This window comes from Anomaloglossus baeobatrachus, chromosome 8 (genome assembly GCF_048569485.1).
Source record: "Anomaloglossus baeobatrachus isolate aAnoBae1 chromosome 8, aAnoBae1.hap1, whole genome shotgun sequence".
Taxonomy (NCBI): domain Eukaryota; kingdom Metazoa; phylum Chordata; class Amphibia; order Anura; family Aromobatidae; genus Anomaloglossus; species Anomaloglossus baeobatrachus.
Window position 1 is genome coordinate 67,022,422 of NC_134360.1, and position 18,221 is coordinate 67,040,642.

Consider the following 18,221-nt stretch of genomic DNA (forward strand, 5'->3'; position numbering starts at 1 on the left):
ATAGGCTTCTGTCACTATAGCAATAATATTAAAATACAACGCATTTCGGCTAAGCATCGTCAGCCTTCTTCAGGCTAGTACTCAGCCGAAACGTGTTGTTTTTTTTATATTAATGTATTTTAATGTCCATTAGACTTGATCAACAACTGATTGTATCGAGCTTTTAATAAATCCTATTGGAAAACTACATTGTTAGTTCTGAATTCAGTCCAAGAAGAGAGCTACAACTCCATAATTCATCCTGCATTACAGCTTGGCCTGTGGAGGTCCACTGGATCAGATCTCCACATCCACCGGAAGAGCAGCACTTCCAAAGTTTCAATGTGAGCATCGTTCCAAAGCTTGCTTTACCCACAGTAAAGGTGAGTGCGATCATACACTCGCCCCTATCTTTCTACAAAACACTGCACTCAGATATTGCCATTTTTTTTTAGTTTTTATAGTGCATCCAGTCTATATTTTACATGCACTAGTGATGAGTGGGCACTACCATGCTCGGATGCTTGGTGCTCGTAGTTAGTGATGAGCGGGCACTACCATGCTCGGATGCTTGGTATTCGTAATTACTAGTGATGAGCGGGCACTACCATGCTCGGATGCTTGGTACTCGTAGTTAGTGATGAGTGAGCACTACCATGCTCAGGTGCTCGGTACTCGTAACTAGTGATGAGCGGGCACTACCATGCTCAGTACTCGTAAGTTGGACGCTCGGACGGGTTCAACTCATATACCAAGTATAATGGAAGTCAATGGGGACTCAAGCATTTTTTCAGGTCTCTGATTTCCATTATACTACAGTGTTTGAGTGGAGCCAATCCAAGCATCCAACTGTTCATTACGAGCACTGAGCACCCAAACATGGTAGAGTTCACTCATCACTAGTTGTTACAACTACTGAACACCCGAGCACCTGAGCATGTTAGTGCTCGCTCATCACTAGTCGTTCCAAGTACCAAGCATCTGAACATGGTAGTGCCCACTCATCACTAGTTGTTCCGAGTACCAAGCATCTGAACATGGTAGTGCTCACTCATCACTAGTTGTTCCAAGTACCAAGCATCTGAACATGGTAGTGCTCACTCATCACTAGTTGTTCCAAGTACCAAGCATCTGAACATGGTAGTGCTCACTCATCACTAGTTGTTCCAAGTACCAAGCATCTGAACATGGTAGTGCTCACTCATCACTAGTTGTTCCGAGTACTGAGCACCCGAGCATGGTAGTGCCCGCTCATCACTAGTTACGAGTACTGAGCACCCGAGCATGGTAGTGCCCGCTCATCACTAGTTACCAGTACTGAGCACCCGAGCATGGTATTGCCCGCTCATCACTAGTTACGAGTACTGAGCACCCGAGCATGGTAGTGCCCGCTCATCACTAGTTACGAGTTCTGAGCACCCGAGCATGGTAGTGCTCGCTCATCACTAGTTAGGAGTACTGTGCACCCGAGCATGGTAGTGCTCGCTTATCAATAACAAGCACCACTTAACTGTTAACTGATCTCAGGGTGTCCCCTGTTTGGAATCCGTATGATCAATAATAGATTGTAGTCTTAATTAAGATGTGGTTTTTATTAATGCTCAATTTAATATTATGTAATTTACATAAATGTAGTTTAAAAAAAAAAAAAAAGATACTTTGAATATAGACTGATTAGTGCATGAATAATGTGAATTATTGCATTTTCCAGTACAATCTACATATAGGATATATCTCAGAGCATTTTTACTGACATGCGCTGGTTTCTCTTTCCATTATGACTCCCTTGTAGGGAGTAGTATTGGACCTTTGATATGAAGTCATTGCCTATTCCACGGCTATACTATTTCATGACATCCATTACTCATTGTTTGCTGGCTCTGAATATACGGTACGTCATATTGCCGAAACGGCCATTGCTAATTTTGTGGAAAAGCGAAGTAATCTCCTTGCATCACTTTGAATGCTTGCACAGCAGGAAGGGCGGCATCTTTCGACATCTGTGGATGCATTTTTGTATTTGCGGGTGCCATCTTCCTTTCTAAATTTTCTTGACTTCCACGAATTCCAGGGAAGAAGCAATAATCTCCCACCTGCTTTAACACAAGTGGACCAGTCCCATCAGGATTAATGATCATCAAGGGTCCTTCTTGGGAGACTTGGACATCGGCCGGTAGCGGAAGAGTAAAATAGCCACTTTTTTTAGACTCGTGTTTATTTTCGTTTTTTTTCGGAGGTATCTCCACTGGAGGTTGTGTTTCCATATTCAATACGTAACTCATTTCATTTCCAGGGGATATAGTCTGGGAAGATGGCATGAACTCTTTGGGAGGACTGAACACCTCATTCTGACATTTAGGCAGCGTAAAATAATCTGACGACTTGGATTCTTTTGCAATAAAATCTGATCTCAATTGTGCACGGGTGAAGATGAAGTATTGGCTATTGTGACCCATCCTCGAAAGATTTACAGTAGGCTGTGATATGGATGCTCCTTTTAAGACTTGAGTTTCTTCAGGGTCTGGTAAGTTGCAAGAACCTTGGTGATCCTGGACTTTCTCTGCTGAAGGTGGAGCCATAGAGTATGAACCCAGTGGAGAAGCGCTCGGCTTCAATGGTGTCTCCATTCCTAACTCTTCCGAAACACGACAAGGGGAATGTGGTGATTCAATTAGACTGTAAAAAAAGAAGTAATAGACATGTTTTTATATATTTTTACAATTGAAAATTCTCAATAATAAGTATGAAAAATTATGCACAATAATATGTAAAAAATAATGCCGTTATTAACCAAACTGTTTGATTTCCGCTACAGAAGACAACCCCCATTAATGGTTCACCACCATTATAGTCCTTTATTTGCTTCTGAAAATCTCATTCCTGTCTGCTAAGTTATATTTGTTTCAGGGCTATTCTGATGTTTTTGATCTAAAAATTACATTTCGATTATTCAAAAAAAAAAAAAAAATTATTACATGATGCATATTTAACAAAAAAAAACATTTTATCAATGTGTTTAGATCAGAAAGTTGTCGTTAAACACTTGGAAAATTAGCAAAATTTCTACGCAATGCTTAATTTTGATATTTACATGTCAGTCTTGGGTAGGGTAGATGGGAGACGGGGTTGGGATCTTGTTGTGACTATGCCTGCTGGCTAAATTCTTCAATAATAGTGGCATTTTTTATGAAATATGAAAAGAAATATTATGCCAGTCATTGACTAGAGTAACATTGCTGGCAAGGCGCAAAGAGGTGCTACTGATAAGAGGTTAGTGAATTTGGCACATTATCTTCCTGCATGTCCTTCATTAAGACTATATGAAATGCCAGTCTTACTACGGTAAATCAGTGCCGTAGGGCTCATTTTTCAATTATCTAGTAGTTATTTTTTTTTAAATCAGATACTTTTTTATTAAAACAGAATACATACAATAGAATAACAAATCGGCATCCAAATTAAGTTTATCACATCTATTACCCCTTTAACTCCCCCTCCCCCACCCCAGCAGCAACACTTCTCCCCGATACTACATCCCATTTAGCACACACTTAGAATACCCTCCAACTGCAGTATAGCAACCATCCCGTTCATCCCGACGTGCAGGAGGAACTACTAGTAACACAAATAAAACAAAACACACACATCAGAGGTCTCCGACGGCTATCCCGATCCTAGACCAGTTTAAATTATCTAGTAGTTAGGTGGCCAGCGAGACTGTCTTATGTACCCTTTGGGAAATAGAAAACACATTATGACAGCACATCCGTCTGATGATGAGACAGTGTAATGCCAACGTCCTCTGTTTTCCACGCGGCAAGGATGCTGACGCACTCTCTTCACCGGCCACCCAGCCGGTTCTGTACCAGACCCTGCCATGTCTCTCTGCTGGCAGGGCAATGTCCAGGTTTCCTGGGAGCACTCCCTTCCTCTTAATAGGCACTGCACTTAGTTTGGAAGTGCCTCCAACCTATGCCTGAGAGGTGCTAGATACTTAAGGCACCGTCCCACTTAGCGAGGTGCCTGAGCAATATGTAGTCTCAGTCAGTTGGCAAGTTTCTAGTTGTCAGGTCCCCGTTGTCCTCTGCCAGTCCTGTGTACCCAAACCTGTATTCCTGTAATCAGTACCAGTCCAGTTTTTCTGTATTGGATCCAGTACCAGTCCAGTGTGCCCACTCCTGTGTTCCAGACAGTACCTGTAATTCTGCTAGTATCTGTGGCCTTGCCAGCACCTGCCATCTGATCAGTGCCTGCTGTTCTGCCAGTTTCTAACGTCCAGTCTGTACCAGCCATCCTGCTGGCACCAGCCATTCAGTCTATTCCAGCCGCCCTGACTGTACTTAAGTCCGTACTTGCATTCTTGACCCCTATGGTCAGCTGCCACAGTATCGAGGACTACCCTGCAGTGGCATCTGGTGGTTTCCTTCCAGCACAAGCATAACCACACCATCAGTAGCTGTATTGTGGACGAGGTAGCCGCTTAGTTACGCTTAACCAAGGTAAGCCCAGTGGCACCCACCAGCGTGACAGTCAGTAAGCCACTGCATTTTGTACATGTATGCTTTATGGGAAAGGACAATCATTAGTTGGCTTATTGGGCCATTAACTAGGAGAAAATTAGATAGACCAAATATGGGTTCCAATGAGTGTTTACAGTTGGTACACAATGGCAATGTGTATAGATGGTGGTTCAAAAGCATAAAAATGACACAATAAACAATGTATAGGGTTTCGCACCTCTGGAACCCTCACCTTTCTCCAAAATAGTGGTCCCAAGACCCTATCCCAGCCGGTGTTGCAGCAGTTATTAGTGAATAGTTGGCCATGCCTGGGACACAACGACCCCATTCATTGCCTAGTGGAAGCTGCCGAGTACTGTATCTTATCTCCCACTAATCAATGCTCAGGGCTGTTGTGTTTCGTCTTGCTCATCACTAATATCCGATGGCAGCCAGAGCTGTTTTTGGCTGATCATCTAATGGACTGCACGTTGGACTTCCACCAATATTATATTTCATACATCATCAATATGTCATAGACAGTCAACCGCTTTAAGTATTTTTAGTTTATTTTTAGCAGTTTTATGGAAGTGGTTGTTTTATATACTATTTGCTTGTAAAAATATACAAACCAGAAAATGGTAGTAATAAAAGTAAACAAAACCAGAATGTGTCACTATGAGATGGTGCCCACAGAACATCATGTTGGTGATTGCTAATATCACAGCCATGATTGCCCTCTATCCATGAAATGACTGACGATTTTCATGCTTATATAATCTTGGCAGGGGTATATTGGCATTTCTGGAAGTTCCATCTGTTTACCCAAGACGCCGTGTGCCCTGTGTTTGGGTTCTATATGCAGAACATGTGTAGTTGGCATTCTTCAGTTGGGAGTTCAGCCAGCAACAGGCAATCTGCTCAACTATCTAGATAAAGTATAAAGCACCAAGGCTTCATGAAAACTGAGACCTACAACAATGGCTTAATATCCAACAGATGTTCATTAATGAACGTAGGAAGAGAGGGCATCTTTATCCAAGGATTCGTCCAAAGCTCTTAATAGCTCTTCATAGACTCATCCCACGTCTAGTCCAAAAGCCACCTGCTCAGAGAAGAGGCGAAAAAGTAGATCATTTTCCTGCAAATGACGTTTTTACACAATTCGTTTGGAAACTGTAGACTCTGAACCTACCGTATTTATATTTAGCTAGAAAAATAACCATTGTGTGGGAGCTGTATACACAAAATTGTAAGATCTTCTGACGCAAACTTAACAGATCTCATATTAGCGCTTTACGTCTGTTGTACTTCTGAGTGCTTATTTAGACGTCTTCGGATCTTGGTTCAATTTCAGACCGCAGTGTATGGAGCGGCTATGGCTTTCCCAACCGAAGCCTGACAGCTTCATACAGTATTTGTCGCCCAGGGAATGGGTCACTCGGACCCGGGCAGTGTATCACTGGGGAATGTCACTTTGGTGGCCGTTGCCCGGTCCCGTGCCCTGGGTGCTTTTTAATGGGGAGTATTTACAGGGGAGATTAAAGTCATTTGTGTGACGCCACCTGCGGGTTGCGGTTAAGATGGTGAAACCGCCGCTGCTGAGTTGACTAGGTCTGGTGGTAATGGCAGCTGTGGTGGTAGGCCCTCCGTGGGTAGGGCTGAGCCTGAGAGATGTATGATGGCGTAATAAGGGAGGCCACATCGTGGGTTGCAGTTAACAGTCTCTACTCACTCTTGACCCTTGGACGGCTGGTTCAGGTCCCTGTAGTTGCAGTGCCAGTTGATGACTCAGTTGCTCTGTCCCCGGCACCCTCAGTGTGGTTGGGTCCCCGTAGCGTGGAGCATTTGGGGCCCGACTGTCCCTTTTGTGTGGCAGTCTCCTTGTCCGTATGTCGGGCAGTGTGGACCCTGTAGAGCTGGTCTGTGTTCCGAACCCTGATCCTTGCTTTACTGCTGGTGCCCCCGGATCTGTGGGTCAGTGAGGTCCGTGGAGGTCCCCTCACTGTGCAGGTATTTTCCAGACCGTACGAAACTGGCGTCTGACCTAGGGCCCTGTGCCCCGTCGGTCCCAGAGGTACTCGGGTGTACCTACCCTGGCGACCACTCTCCTGTGCCGCCGGGTCACCGTTACACGACCCAGCTCTCAGGCACCTCTCCTCTCTACTTTCACTTCCTACTCTAACTGCCTGCTGTCCCCTCCCACCAGGTTGTCTAGTCCTTCTGGTCTGGCTCTGCCCTCTAGGTGGCCATCCCCTTGTGTCCGACTAGCCAATGACCCCTGGTGTGGAGTGGTAACTGGGATTTTGGTGTGTGTGGGTGTTGCTGGCACTGGTGTTCCAGGTCCCAGGGGGTAAGCCCTGCATCCTGGTGAGGATGCAGTTCTTAGTAGTTACTTGAGTGGCTCAGGGGCTCTACACAGATATTTCTAGTAGGCTGTCATACTTGCATCAAGAGACCTGTGGCCCGTCAGTGCATTGTGGTCTAAGAAGATCAAACCGAGATCACCTGGAGGACTGCATGAGCCCTAAGATGTATACTTTTAGCATTTGTCTTTTTGCATTGAATAATTCTACATACTTTTTCTCTACCTTTATTTAATTGCTTAATTGTTACACAGCAAAGCCACACACGTGGCCAAAAGTGTTGGCACCCTTGAAAATGTTCAATAAAATGAATTACGATAGTTCTCCCAGAAAATTATTGCAGTTACACATATTTGGTTATACACATGTTTATTTCCTTTGTTTTGTTTGTGGTGTTCTAATACACACAGAGAAAAATAGTCAAATTGGACATAATTTCACACAAAGCCTAAAAAATGGGGCTGACAAAATTGTTGGCACCCTCAACTTAATATTTGTTTGCACACCCTTTGGAATAAATAACTGCAGTCAATTGCTTCCTTTAACCATCCTCTCACCTGGAATTTTGGAGTCTTCTTTATAAACTGGTCCAAGTCTCTCATACTTGAAGACGTCTTCTTCCAACAGCAATTTTAAGATCTCTCCACAGTTGTCAATGGGATTTAGGTCCAGACTCATTGCTGCCACTTCAGAACTCTCTAGCACTTTGCTTTCACCCATTTCTGGGGGTTTCTTAAAATATGTTCGGGATTATTGTCCTGCTAGAAGAACCATGACCTAGGAAGCAAACCCAGCTTTCTGACAATGGGCACTACATTGGGACCCAAAATCCCTTGGTATCTTCAGATTTCATGATGCCTTGCATACAGTCAAGGCACCCAGTGACAGAGGCAGCAAAACAACCCCAAAACAGCTTTGAGCCTCCACCATATGTGACTGTAAGTATTGTGTTCTTTTCTTAGTAGGCTTCATTGTGTTTTTGGTAAACAGTAGAATGATGTGCTTTACCAAAAAGCTCTATCTTTGTCTCATCTGTCCTCAAGACGCTTTCCCAGAGTAATTTGCTTACTCATGTACATTTTAGCACACTGTAATCTAACTTTTTTATGTCTGTGTTAGCAGTGGGGTCCTCCTGGGTTTCCTGCCATACCGTTTCATTACATTAAAATATGGATGGATAACTGGAGCTGACACTGATGCCTCATGAATCTGCAGGACAGCTTGAATTGTTTGGACCTTGATTGGGGCTGCTTATCCACCATCTGGACTATCCCGCGTTGCAAATTTTCATCAATTTTTCTCTGCCATCCACATCCAGGAAGATTAGCTACAGTTCCATGGGTTGTAAACTTCTTGATTATGTTGCGTACCATGGACAAAGGAACATCAAGATCTCTGGAGATTGGCTTATTGACGAGATATTTTTAAACAATTTTAGCTCTCAAGTGCTCAGACAGTTCTCTTTTCCTCTTTCTTTGCTTACTGTGGCACACACAGACACACAATGCAAAGATTAAGTCAACTTCTCCCCTTTTTATCAGGTTTCAGGTGTGATTTTCATATTGCCCACACATGTGACTTGCCACAGATAATTTTGGACAAGCAACAGATACTTGAAACAAAGTTAATTACTCACAATTTTGGAAAGGTGCCAACAATTTTGTCAGGCCCAATTTTGGAGTTTTATGTGAAATTAGGTCCAATTTGCAATTTTTTTTCTCTGCTTTTGGGTTATTCCAATACACACAAAGGAAATAAACATGTGTATGAGAATACATGTGTAATTACAATCATTTTGTGGTAGAAATATTTCATTTTCAGGAACAATTTTGAGGGTGCTCAATGTGAAACAGTATCCTAACCTTACCGTGTGCCACTGTATGGTGTCTCCATAATATGGCATATGAGTGAGCAGATTTCATTTTGAGGAATCTATAATGCAGGGATCTGCAGTACTATTCTGTTGCCTTTTTCAGTGCATAGAAAGTTTTACTCCAAATTTCACAAAGAGAAGAGAAGCAAATCAATGGCATTTACCCTTGAAGTATCAGAATCAGGCGAAACCACCATAGCTCTACAATTATGGCTAAATTGTAGCAAAAGGTCTACAAAATAAGATTGCTGCTGTTTTTAAGCAGTAAGTGCTGTGAACTTCCTCGTCTTCTTGTTGGTGTATACCTCATATACTCTAGTATAAGCCGAGTTTTTCAGCACATCTTTTCATGCTGAAAATGACCCCCATGGCTTATACTTGAGTGAGGGTCTCCGAAAAAATTATTCTCACCTGTCCTCTTTTCCCGCTGTGTCCTCTTACCTGCTTCTTTCGGACCACAGGCACACAGATCCCTCAGTGATTATGGCTGGTGCAGGGGCCGCCGCTGTTGTTGTCAGTGCTTACTTCACTTGAATGATTTGCGACGTCGGAAAGCATTCAACTGAAGTAAAACGCCTACAGTAAAGGAGGCCCCTGCACCGGTCACTATGACCGAGGGGGTCAGTGTGCCCCCCGCAATCCCCAAAAAGCAGGTAAGAGGACACCACGGGAATGGAGGAGAGGTGAGAATAATGTTATTTGTGTGTGTGTGTGTGTGTGTGTGTGTGTGTGTGTGTATCTGTACAATGACAGAATAGGGGATAAGAAGAGTACTGGAATGAGTGCATTACTAAAAGATGGGCACATCACTAGAGGGCTCATTATTACAGAGGACAATATGGACACATTACTACAGTGGACAATATGGGCACATTACTACAGTGGACAATATGGGCACATTACTACAGGGGACAATATGGACACATTACTACAGGGGACAATATGGACACATTACTACAGGGGACAATATGGGCACATTACTACAGGAGACAACATGGATACATTACTACAGGAGACAATATGGAGACATTACTACAGGGGACAATATGGGCACATTACTACAGGAAACAATATGGGCTCATTACTACAGGAGACAATATGGACACATTACTACAGGAGACAATATGGGCTCATTACTACAGGGGACAAAGATGGGGCACATTACTACAGAGGACAAAGATGGGGCACATTACTACAGAGGACAATATGGGCACATTACTACAGGGGAGAATATGGACACATTACTACAGGGGACAATATGGGCACACTACTGTAAGGGGTGGGCAGACCCCTTACAAGGAGGTGCAGTTTCCCCCTGAAGATACCTCACTCTGGGGTAGTTACTGTTGATGTTATCAATAAACATGTTTTTACTGTGCAGTGGGTTTTCCCCTAGAGCCCGGGTGGGACGGCTGTCCCCATAGAAACAGGGCAGGAGAGAGGAGGAGCCGGCAGCTTAGAGAGAGAAGTGTGTGTGTGTTGAAGTCAGTTGATTCCAGGACGGGGGAGAAGGAACAGCCAGGGGCAGAGTGTGGAGCTGAGTGGGCAGAAAGAAAGAAAGAAAGAAGGGAAGAAGAGAAGAAGTGTCCTCAAGGGTGAAGCAGAATTGGTGTGGGTCCAGTCTGTGTTAGCCGGAGTGGGAGCCTAGGTGAAGTGGGGTAGCCGGGCACATCCCCACTAGAGGAGACAACAAGGAAAGATTTCCCCGGACAGGAATTGTGACCGTGCGCTACAAAATCCGTGCATTGAGCTGTCTGTGAAACTCTGTGCAATAAAGATGTCGTCTGGTTTATCTGATCCCTGCCTGAAGAGTCTTCCTGCGGCTGAAAGTATGCTCTTTTACACCACACTCTGCCCCACAGAACAATCCCCTGTCCCAGTAGTGACGGCGGAGCCGGGGGTTGGCCTGAGAGAAAAGGGGGCCACGACTACAAGCCCCGAGGCACCCCTGGCACCCCGTTACATGTGGCGTATTCGGCAGGATCCGGATTATATGCAAGGGGTCCCGATCCAAGAAGATGGAGACCAAGTGGTGCCTAAGGCATTGGACCAGGCACAAGACGGCGGTAAGATGGCCGCCGTCTTCACGAGTACAGCGAGCGCGCGAAGAATTGGCGCCAAACGAAAGACCCTGAGTTGGCCGGCGAAGAAAAAGAAGTACAGAGTACGCCGTCCAAAGAGGGGAGGTGCTGGCCCTAAGATGTTACTGAAAACATGTGGAGAGGGTGGCAGTACAGAGAAAAAGAAGAGTCGCCTATGCTGGGTCGATTTAATGTGTGAGACTGGGGGTGGAGCGTATACAAGAGCGGGAAAAGAAGGCCCGCCTCCACCTTCCCCAGCATCTCCACCGTTCCCGGCGCCATTACAGGAAGGTCTGCAAGAGATCGGATGGGAGGAGTGTCAGTACCGGAGACGTACACAGCAGAGACCGGTGCTGGCTGAGATTTCCCGGCCGAGAAACACGCTGGCGGTGTCGCCAGAAGTCATGACAGGACTGAGTGCTGACCAAGACAAGGGGACACCGGCGGTGTTAGCGATCCACCAGAGTATGGTCACACACCCGGTGATCGTCGTGGGTAGTCCCCGTCCGTCCCGTTCAGCGACCCCGTCACCCCCGTCGGGGGTTGAAGAGGCAAAACCGGAGACAGAGGCGCCAGAACCACCAGTCAACTACGAACCGTTCCGGAGGCGGCGCCGCTTGCCAGGTCAGTCCCTTTCCGATTATGTGAGGGCTCAGCGGGCTGAATGGCAGCGCGCTTACCATCCCGAGTGACCCGTAACGACCGGAGGTGATGGACATGTTCGTGTTGAAGACCGGTGTTGTTAAAGAGCCGGAAAAGTTCCACAGTTTGCAACCATGTTTAAGTTACCGAGCCCGGAAGGAGCCTGATGCTGGACTGAGCCAGGGGCTCCCTCCGTGATGTTAAGGAAGACTTTATTGTTTGTCCTCCTATCTACTAAGACCGGGAGTGCTGTAAAAGCCTCCGGGCAGAAGACCAGCAAAGACCGGGAGTGCCTGCTGAAGGCCTCCGGGCACACTGCCTACAAAGACCGGGAGCTCCCAGGAGGGACTCCGGGCGCAGAACTTGGGCGCTCAGTGGTTGACTTTGTTTATGAAGGTTTTAAAGTTTTATCCAAAGTTTGCCTTGCTGCTAAATTGTGTTTTACAGGTTCGAGCCTTGCCGGGAGGCTTAGGCTTAAAGAGGGGAGGAATGTAAGGGGTGGGCAGACCCCTTACAAGGAGGTGCAGTTTCCCCCTGAAGATACCTCACTCTGGGGTAGTTACTGTTGATGTTATTAATAAACATGTTTTTACTGTGCAGTGGGTTTTCCCCTAGAGCCCGGGTGGGACGGCTGTCCCCATAGAAACAGGGCAGGAGAGAGGAGGAGCCGGCAGCTTAGAGAGAGAAGTGTGTGTGTGTTGAAGTCAGTTGATTCCGGGACGGGGGAGAAGGAACAGCCAGGGGCAGAGTGTGGAGCTGAGTGGGCAGAAAGAAAGAAAGAAAGAAGGGAAGAAGAGAAGTGTCCTCAAGGGTGAAGCAGAATTGGTGTGGGTCCAGTCTGTGTTAGCCGGAGTGGGAGCCTAGGTGAAGTGGAGTAGCCGGGCACATCCCCACTAGAGGAGACAACAAGGAAAGATTTCCCCGGACAGGAATTCTGACCGTGCGCTACAAAATCCATGCATTGAGCTGTCTGTGAAACTCTGTGCAATAAAGATGTCGTCTGGTTTATCTGATCCCTGCCTGAAGAGTCTTCCTGCGGCTGAAAGTATGCTCTTTTACACCACACTCTGCCCCACAGAACAATCCCCTGTCACAGTAGTGACGGCGGAGTCGGGGGTTGGCCTGAGAGAAAAGGGGGCCACGACTACAAGCCCCGAGGCACCCCTGGCACCCCGTTACACTACTACAGGAGACAATATGGACACATTACTACAGGAGACAATATGGACACATTACTACAGGAGACAATATGGACACATTACTACAGGGGACAATATGGGCACATTACTACAGGAAACAATATGGGCTCATTACTACAGGGGACAAAGATGGGGCACATTACTACAGGGGACAATATGGGCACATTACTAGAAAAGACAATATGGGCAAAATACTACAGAGGACAAAGATGGGGCACATTCCTACAGGGGACAATATGGGCACATTACTACAGGGGAGAATATGGACACATTACTACAGGGGACAATATGGGCACACTTATACAGGAAATAATATGGGCACATTACTACAGAGGACAAAGATGGGGCACATTACAGGGGACAATATGGGTACATTACTACAGGGGACAATATGGGCACATTACTACAGGGGACAATATGGGCTCATTACTACCAGTAGCTGTTCCATTTCCCGCCCTAGGCTTATACTCGAGTCAATAAGTCTTCCCAGTTTTTTGTGGTAAAATTAGGAGCCTCGGCTTATACTCGAGTATATACGGGCACTAGAATTTACTTACAGGTTTCATGAAAAAAGTGAAGACCTGTAAAATTCCTGCCAGTATTGGAATTGTATCCGGTATTCAGCCTGTATTCATCCGCACTGCACCATAGGGCATTTAGGTGTTCATGTAATAGAGCCGTATGACAAGCCCAGTTCTGCATATTATGTAACAGAACATTTTTCTAAATTACTCAGTTTGTAATAGGCCATGCACTGCTGAGTATGAGCTTTCATTTGAGAATAGCAAAAAAAAAGTACAAAATGTCACACAAAGAATAAATTTAGGATCCCCCCCCAAAAAAAAGGGAACTTTTATACATTTCTTAAAATGAACTGAGCTTAACAAGTCCCTAATGAAATGAATGTCAAGTTCCTGCCAAGTCAAGTTTTCCTTTCTTTATTACATTATTACCCAGGAAGGGAAACATCGAAAATTTTGAAAACAGGAGCAGATGAGATGTTTTCTATTTTCATTAAAAAAAATATCCAAGTTCAATGTGACGCTCCACTTACCCCCTATGTGATTATATATCAAGCTATTATCTTCATAACTAGCTTAAATATATTAATATTAGCAACTCTTGACAATATATCCAATTTCAAAATTAGTTTGTGGTCTGGACTCCATTGATGGTAGACAACTGGGCTGAAACCTAACGGAATCTACAATTCTCCACCATTTGTAGGTTACTATTGGAACACCCTCCTGCTATTGTGACGTCCTGGCAAAACCAGGTAGTCACAGATGACTGTACCCCCCACAGAGGGTACAGGAATCGCCTCCTCCTTGGGAATTTACACCACACACCTCACACACAGGAACACCAGCCACAAAACCTAGTCGCCCCCACACGACACACAGGACACACCAGTGGGCGGGACCAAGCAGATGGGAACGCCCACCTAGGGGTCTTGAGGTGATAAGGGGCAGGAACCAGTCAGTTTCAGTTTGAGTTTGGAGTTGAGAGGAGTCGGAGTGCAGTATGGTCAGGGTTGGAGCCCTGGGACCACGGGAGGACCGACTAGGTAGCAGACGGCTCTGTAGGGCCATAGGAGATGGCGACTCGGTCGCGGGAGACCCGAAGTGGACCGGGGCGGGGTCGTAGCCCGCCGGTACCGACGGAGGGATTCCGGTCCAGAGGCCATGCACGGGCGGGGTACCTGGACCCTAGGACGAGGCAAGCTTCAAGACCCTTGTTAATTGACCAGCGGGACAAGGTACCAGGCCTTGTTCGCGAAGAGAGAAGCCCAGATAGAGCAGACCGGCAGCCCAACGCGGGGGACAGGGTGTCTGCCACGAACCCATTGAAGTCCCATGGGTCAGCGTCAGTGGGCAACGGCTCCCTCTGCGTCCAAAACTGCAGGGGTGCGGATTTCTCCCGTTCCACGCGGGGGTTAATCCATACACCACAAAAACACGAGTGCAGGAGGAAGGGCCCCTACACTGCCAACCCGTGTGCGGGACCAGCACACCCCTCCAGAGGCAACCGGCATCTGGCCTTGGTTTACAATACGGACTTAGTGTGATTTCTTCCTAATTGTGAGTACACCAGTGCCATCCGGTCCAACCTGCTGACAGCTCCCTCAGCCCTGCTCCTTGCCTACATCTGGGCCCCGGGACTACACCTCCCCTACCTGTGTAGGGGATACCACCTTTGCTGCCCAACACCATCGGTCCCGGACACTGGCCCCGAGAGGCAGCGGCGGTGCCACCATCCCATCACCGCAACCCACGGGTGGCATCACAAACAAAAGACAATCTCCCATGTAAATAAACCCCCCTCTTTCACTGTATGCATGGACGGGCGCTTGCGCGAGCCCTGGGTCCGGTCACCACTCGAGCCCCAGACACGATCCGGGACCCGAGCGTCACTCGAGCAGCCCCGGCTGCCGAAGCGGAGGTGGCACCCGTCCGCGAGCGACACACTATCATGTGCTATCCGGATCCACAGCAATGGCATCAGACCCTGTTCACATTGTAGAGTTCGCGATCTGGCGAGGGCAGGGAGAATGAGTTCAGCATAGCTGTCAACACATTGTAGAGTCCGACAGGTAACCTGGGTTCTCTTTTATGCTCAGCTCTGCCGGGTGTTAGTTGAGTTCTGTCCACTGCTCCCAAGCCATGTAGGAGTTAAGGGGGCTTTACACGCTACGATATCGTTAATGTTTTATTGTCGGGGTCACGTCGTTAGTGACGCACATCCGGCGTCATTAACGATATCGCAGCGTGTGATACTTACCAGCGACCTTAAGCGACCTCAAAAATCGTGAAAATCGTTCACCATGGAGAGGTCGTCCCAAACTCAAAAATCAGTAATGGTTGTTTATCCATGTTGTTCATCGCTCATGCGGCAGCACACATCGCTATGTGTGACACCGCAGGAGCGAGGACCGTCTCCTTACCTGCCGCCAGCCACAATGCGGAAGGAAGGAGGTGGGTGGGATGTTACGTCCCACTCATCTCCGCCCCTCCGCTTTGATTGGCCGGCCGCTTAGTGACGTCGCGATGACGCTGAATGTCCCTCCCCCTTGAGGGAGGGATTGTTCGGCAGTCACAGCGACGCTGCCGACCAGGTAAGTGCGTGTGACGCTGCCGCAGCAATAATGTTCGCTTCGGCAGCGATCACACGATATAGCATGTGCGACGGGGGCGGGTACTTACACGCTCGATATTGCTAGAAATTGCTAGCGATATCGCTACCGTGTAAAGCCCCCTTTACTCCTTCTCTGAGAATCAGGTTGCTGATTACCATCTACAGCTGGTCTCTCCCTATTTAATGCTTGGGAGTTTGTTGGGAAATCGTCAAAGATAGCATCTGATTTTGCTCTTGCGAATATCCGGTGTCCTTGGTGATCCCCTTTGGTGACCTACAATCTGTTGCTAGTGTGGTGTGGACGTGTCCTCTGATGAGCGTTACTTCCTTCCTTAGATTTTATTTCCCCCTGTGTCTTTATTATCTTACCTTCATAGTTGTTTGCAGTGTTTATGAGCTGCAGATCGTTCCCCTGTCCGTGTATTTTTGGGAAGGGGTGTATCTTGGTTTCTCCTGCCCACCTCGGGGGTGGGGGAGCTGTGGGGGGTTAGGTCAGGGTGTGAATAGGAGACAGGGACACGCTGGGGGTCGAGACCTGGCTACCATCAAGCCTACCTCTGGGTTGAGGGTCAGTGTAGCGATCCCAGTCTTAGGGCCAGTTCAGGTCTCCCACTTGTGATACCTGCCTAACGATCAGTGAGTCTGCAATTTGTGGTCATTGGACAGGAGTCATGAGAACCGCCCCTAGCTGGCGACATCCGAGGCTCTTTTGATTAGCTGAAGTTATTGTTGTAGTGAAATGCACATGTGATGTCACGCCAGGCCAGCTAGTCAAAAGAAGAGTTGTGAATGCTCTCATGTAAGAGGCGGTACCCCTGACTCCCTTGTAGCAGCCAGAATTTATTGATATGGCCGCTAGACCGGGATGTGCAAATCGATTTGCTTCAAGTTCCTACTGTAAACACCAGAGAAATCCATTGTTCACTTTGCAATCTTGATAAAGATGATTTCCTACCTGATTTGAAGAGATACCAAGGGACGTTCCACTTCTTCATAGAAATCAGAACTTATGAACTGAGGACAATGTGGACCTTTGTATCCCTAGAAATGTAGAAAGAACTGTTACCAGATGTGTAGTTGTCATGAATGTGTCCCGCTCTGAGGAGACCTCTGAAAACTCTGGTGACAAGAAGGTCACAACACCGTATTATGAGCAGGTCTAAAACTTGTATTTCTTTTAGTGCTGTACAGGGTTAAAAACTATTTCCTAGATCGCTGTCCTTTGTAGCCTCAGTCTCAGGTGCAGCTCTTTTGTGACCACCCCCATTTGCTATAAAAACTCAAGTGTCTTACCATCTGATGCCGGTTATAGATTCTCATTCTATTGTTGACCACTTTGGAAGAAGCCAGTCTTTGGAAGAAGCTGAGGAGTCGTGACTATTGCAGCTGGGGTGTTTAACTACATTGGAGCTTGGAGTGTTTACCTTTTTTGTATCTATTTGTCCTCTGTGTCTCCCTTACCTTAGCTGTATTATTGCAGTGGCGAGACTAGTTTTCTTGCTGGCCTTCTCACTAGCCAGAGTGAGTTCAGGGCAAGCAAGGTCCGAGGCTCGTGACTGTGATGGTGGGAAGGACTTGGGTAGGAATATTAAGGAGCTTAGGCTACAGATGAGTTGCAGGAGGTGTCCCCTCTCCCTAACGCCAGGATCTACTTTCTATATCATTCCTGTTGTTACCCTAGTGTTGCACTGCACGCTGAGTGCATATACGCTCTGGCGTGAATGTAGTCCACTTTAAAGGAGTGTATCTGTGCAAAATTGGGTCCTTCAAGCAGTGATTGGACAGTTTCAGACTTGTATGGAGACACCCCCAACTAGTAACACCTAGTTGTCACTTTCACTTTAGTAGGGAATTTGTCTTCACTGTTGTAAAAATTGCATGGATTTGGCTTCAAAACTCCTTATAGTCTCCAGATTGCTTCTAGCTGCATTGATATCAGAACATACTCATTTGGAGTACAGATGATGGCAGTGAAAGGATCAGATCAGAACCTGTGTCTCACTAAGGCTAGGGTAACATGACCATATATTCTCCATCCAAGAAAAATGATCCAATTATGCTAATTAGACTATGATCAGACTATAATCTGAGTTTCATCAGCGCTCTATCAGAGTTGGACCTGCTTTTCTCAGATGTGGAGTTTTGTTTTTTTTTAAAGTTCTATCTTCTCCATTTTCTCAGTCCAATTTTTTACACAGAGCAATAATCTTAAGCGGGCTTTACACGCTACGATTTCACTACAGCGATCTCGTTGGGGTCACGGATTTTGTGACGCACATCCGACCACTGTAGCGATGTCGTAGCGTGTGACTTCTAGGAGCGATTTTGGATCGTTGCAAAAACGTCCAAAATCGCTCCTCGCTGACATGAGGGTCCGCTGCCAGTTATCGCTGCTGTCGCTGGGGCGAAGTTGATCCTCGTCCCTCCGGCAGTGCACATCGCTACGT

At 46.6% G+C, this 18,221-nt stretch overlaps 1 protein-coding gene across 1 annotated transcript in view; it reads right to left on the reverse strand.

The window, feature by feature from the left end:
- Positions 1 to 1,568: 1,568 nt before the first annotated feature.
- The window catches only part of CSF2RB (colony stimulating factor 2 receptor subunit beta), a 101,145-nt gene continuing 84,492 nt past the window's right edge, over positions 1,569 to 18,221 (reverse strand). Inside the window, exons 13-14 of the mRNA XM_075320838.1 lie at positions 16,730 to 16,815; positions 1,569 to 2,655 (exon numbers count right to left, since the gene is read on the reverse strand). Coding sequence (XP_075176953.1) covers positions 1,899 to 2,655; positions 16,730 to 16,815 — 843 coding nt within the window. The 3' untranslated portion in view covers positions 1,569 to 1,898. The remainder of the gene's footprint in view (positions 2,656 to 16,729; positions 16,816 to 18,221) is intronic.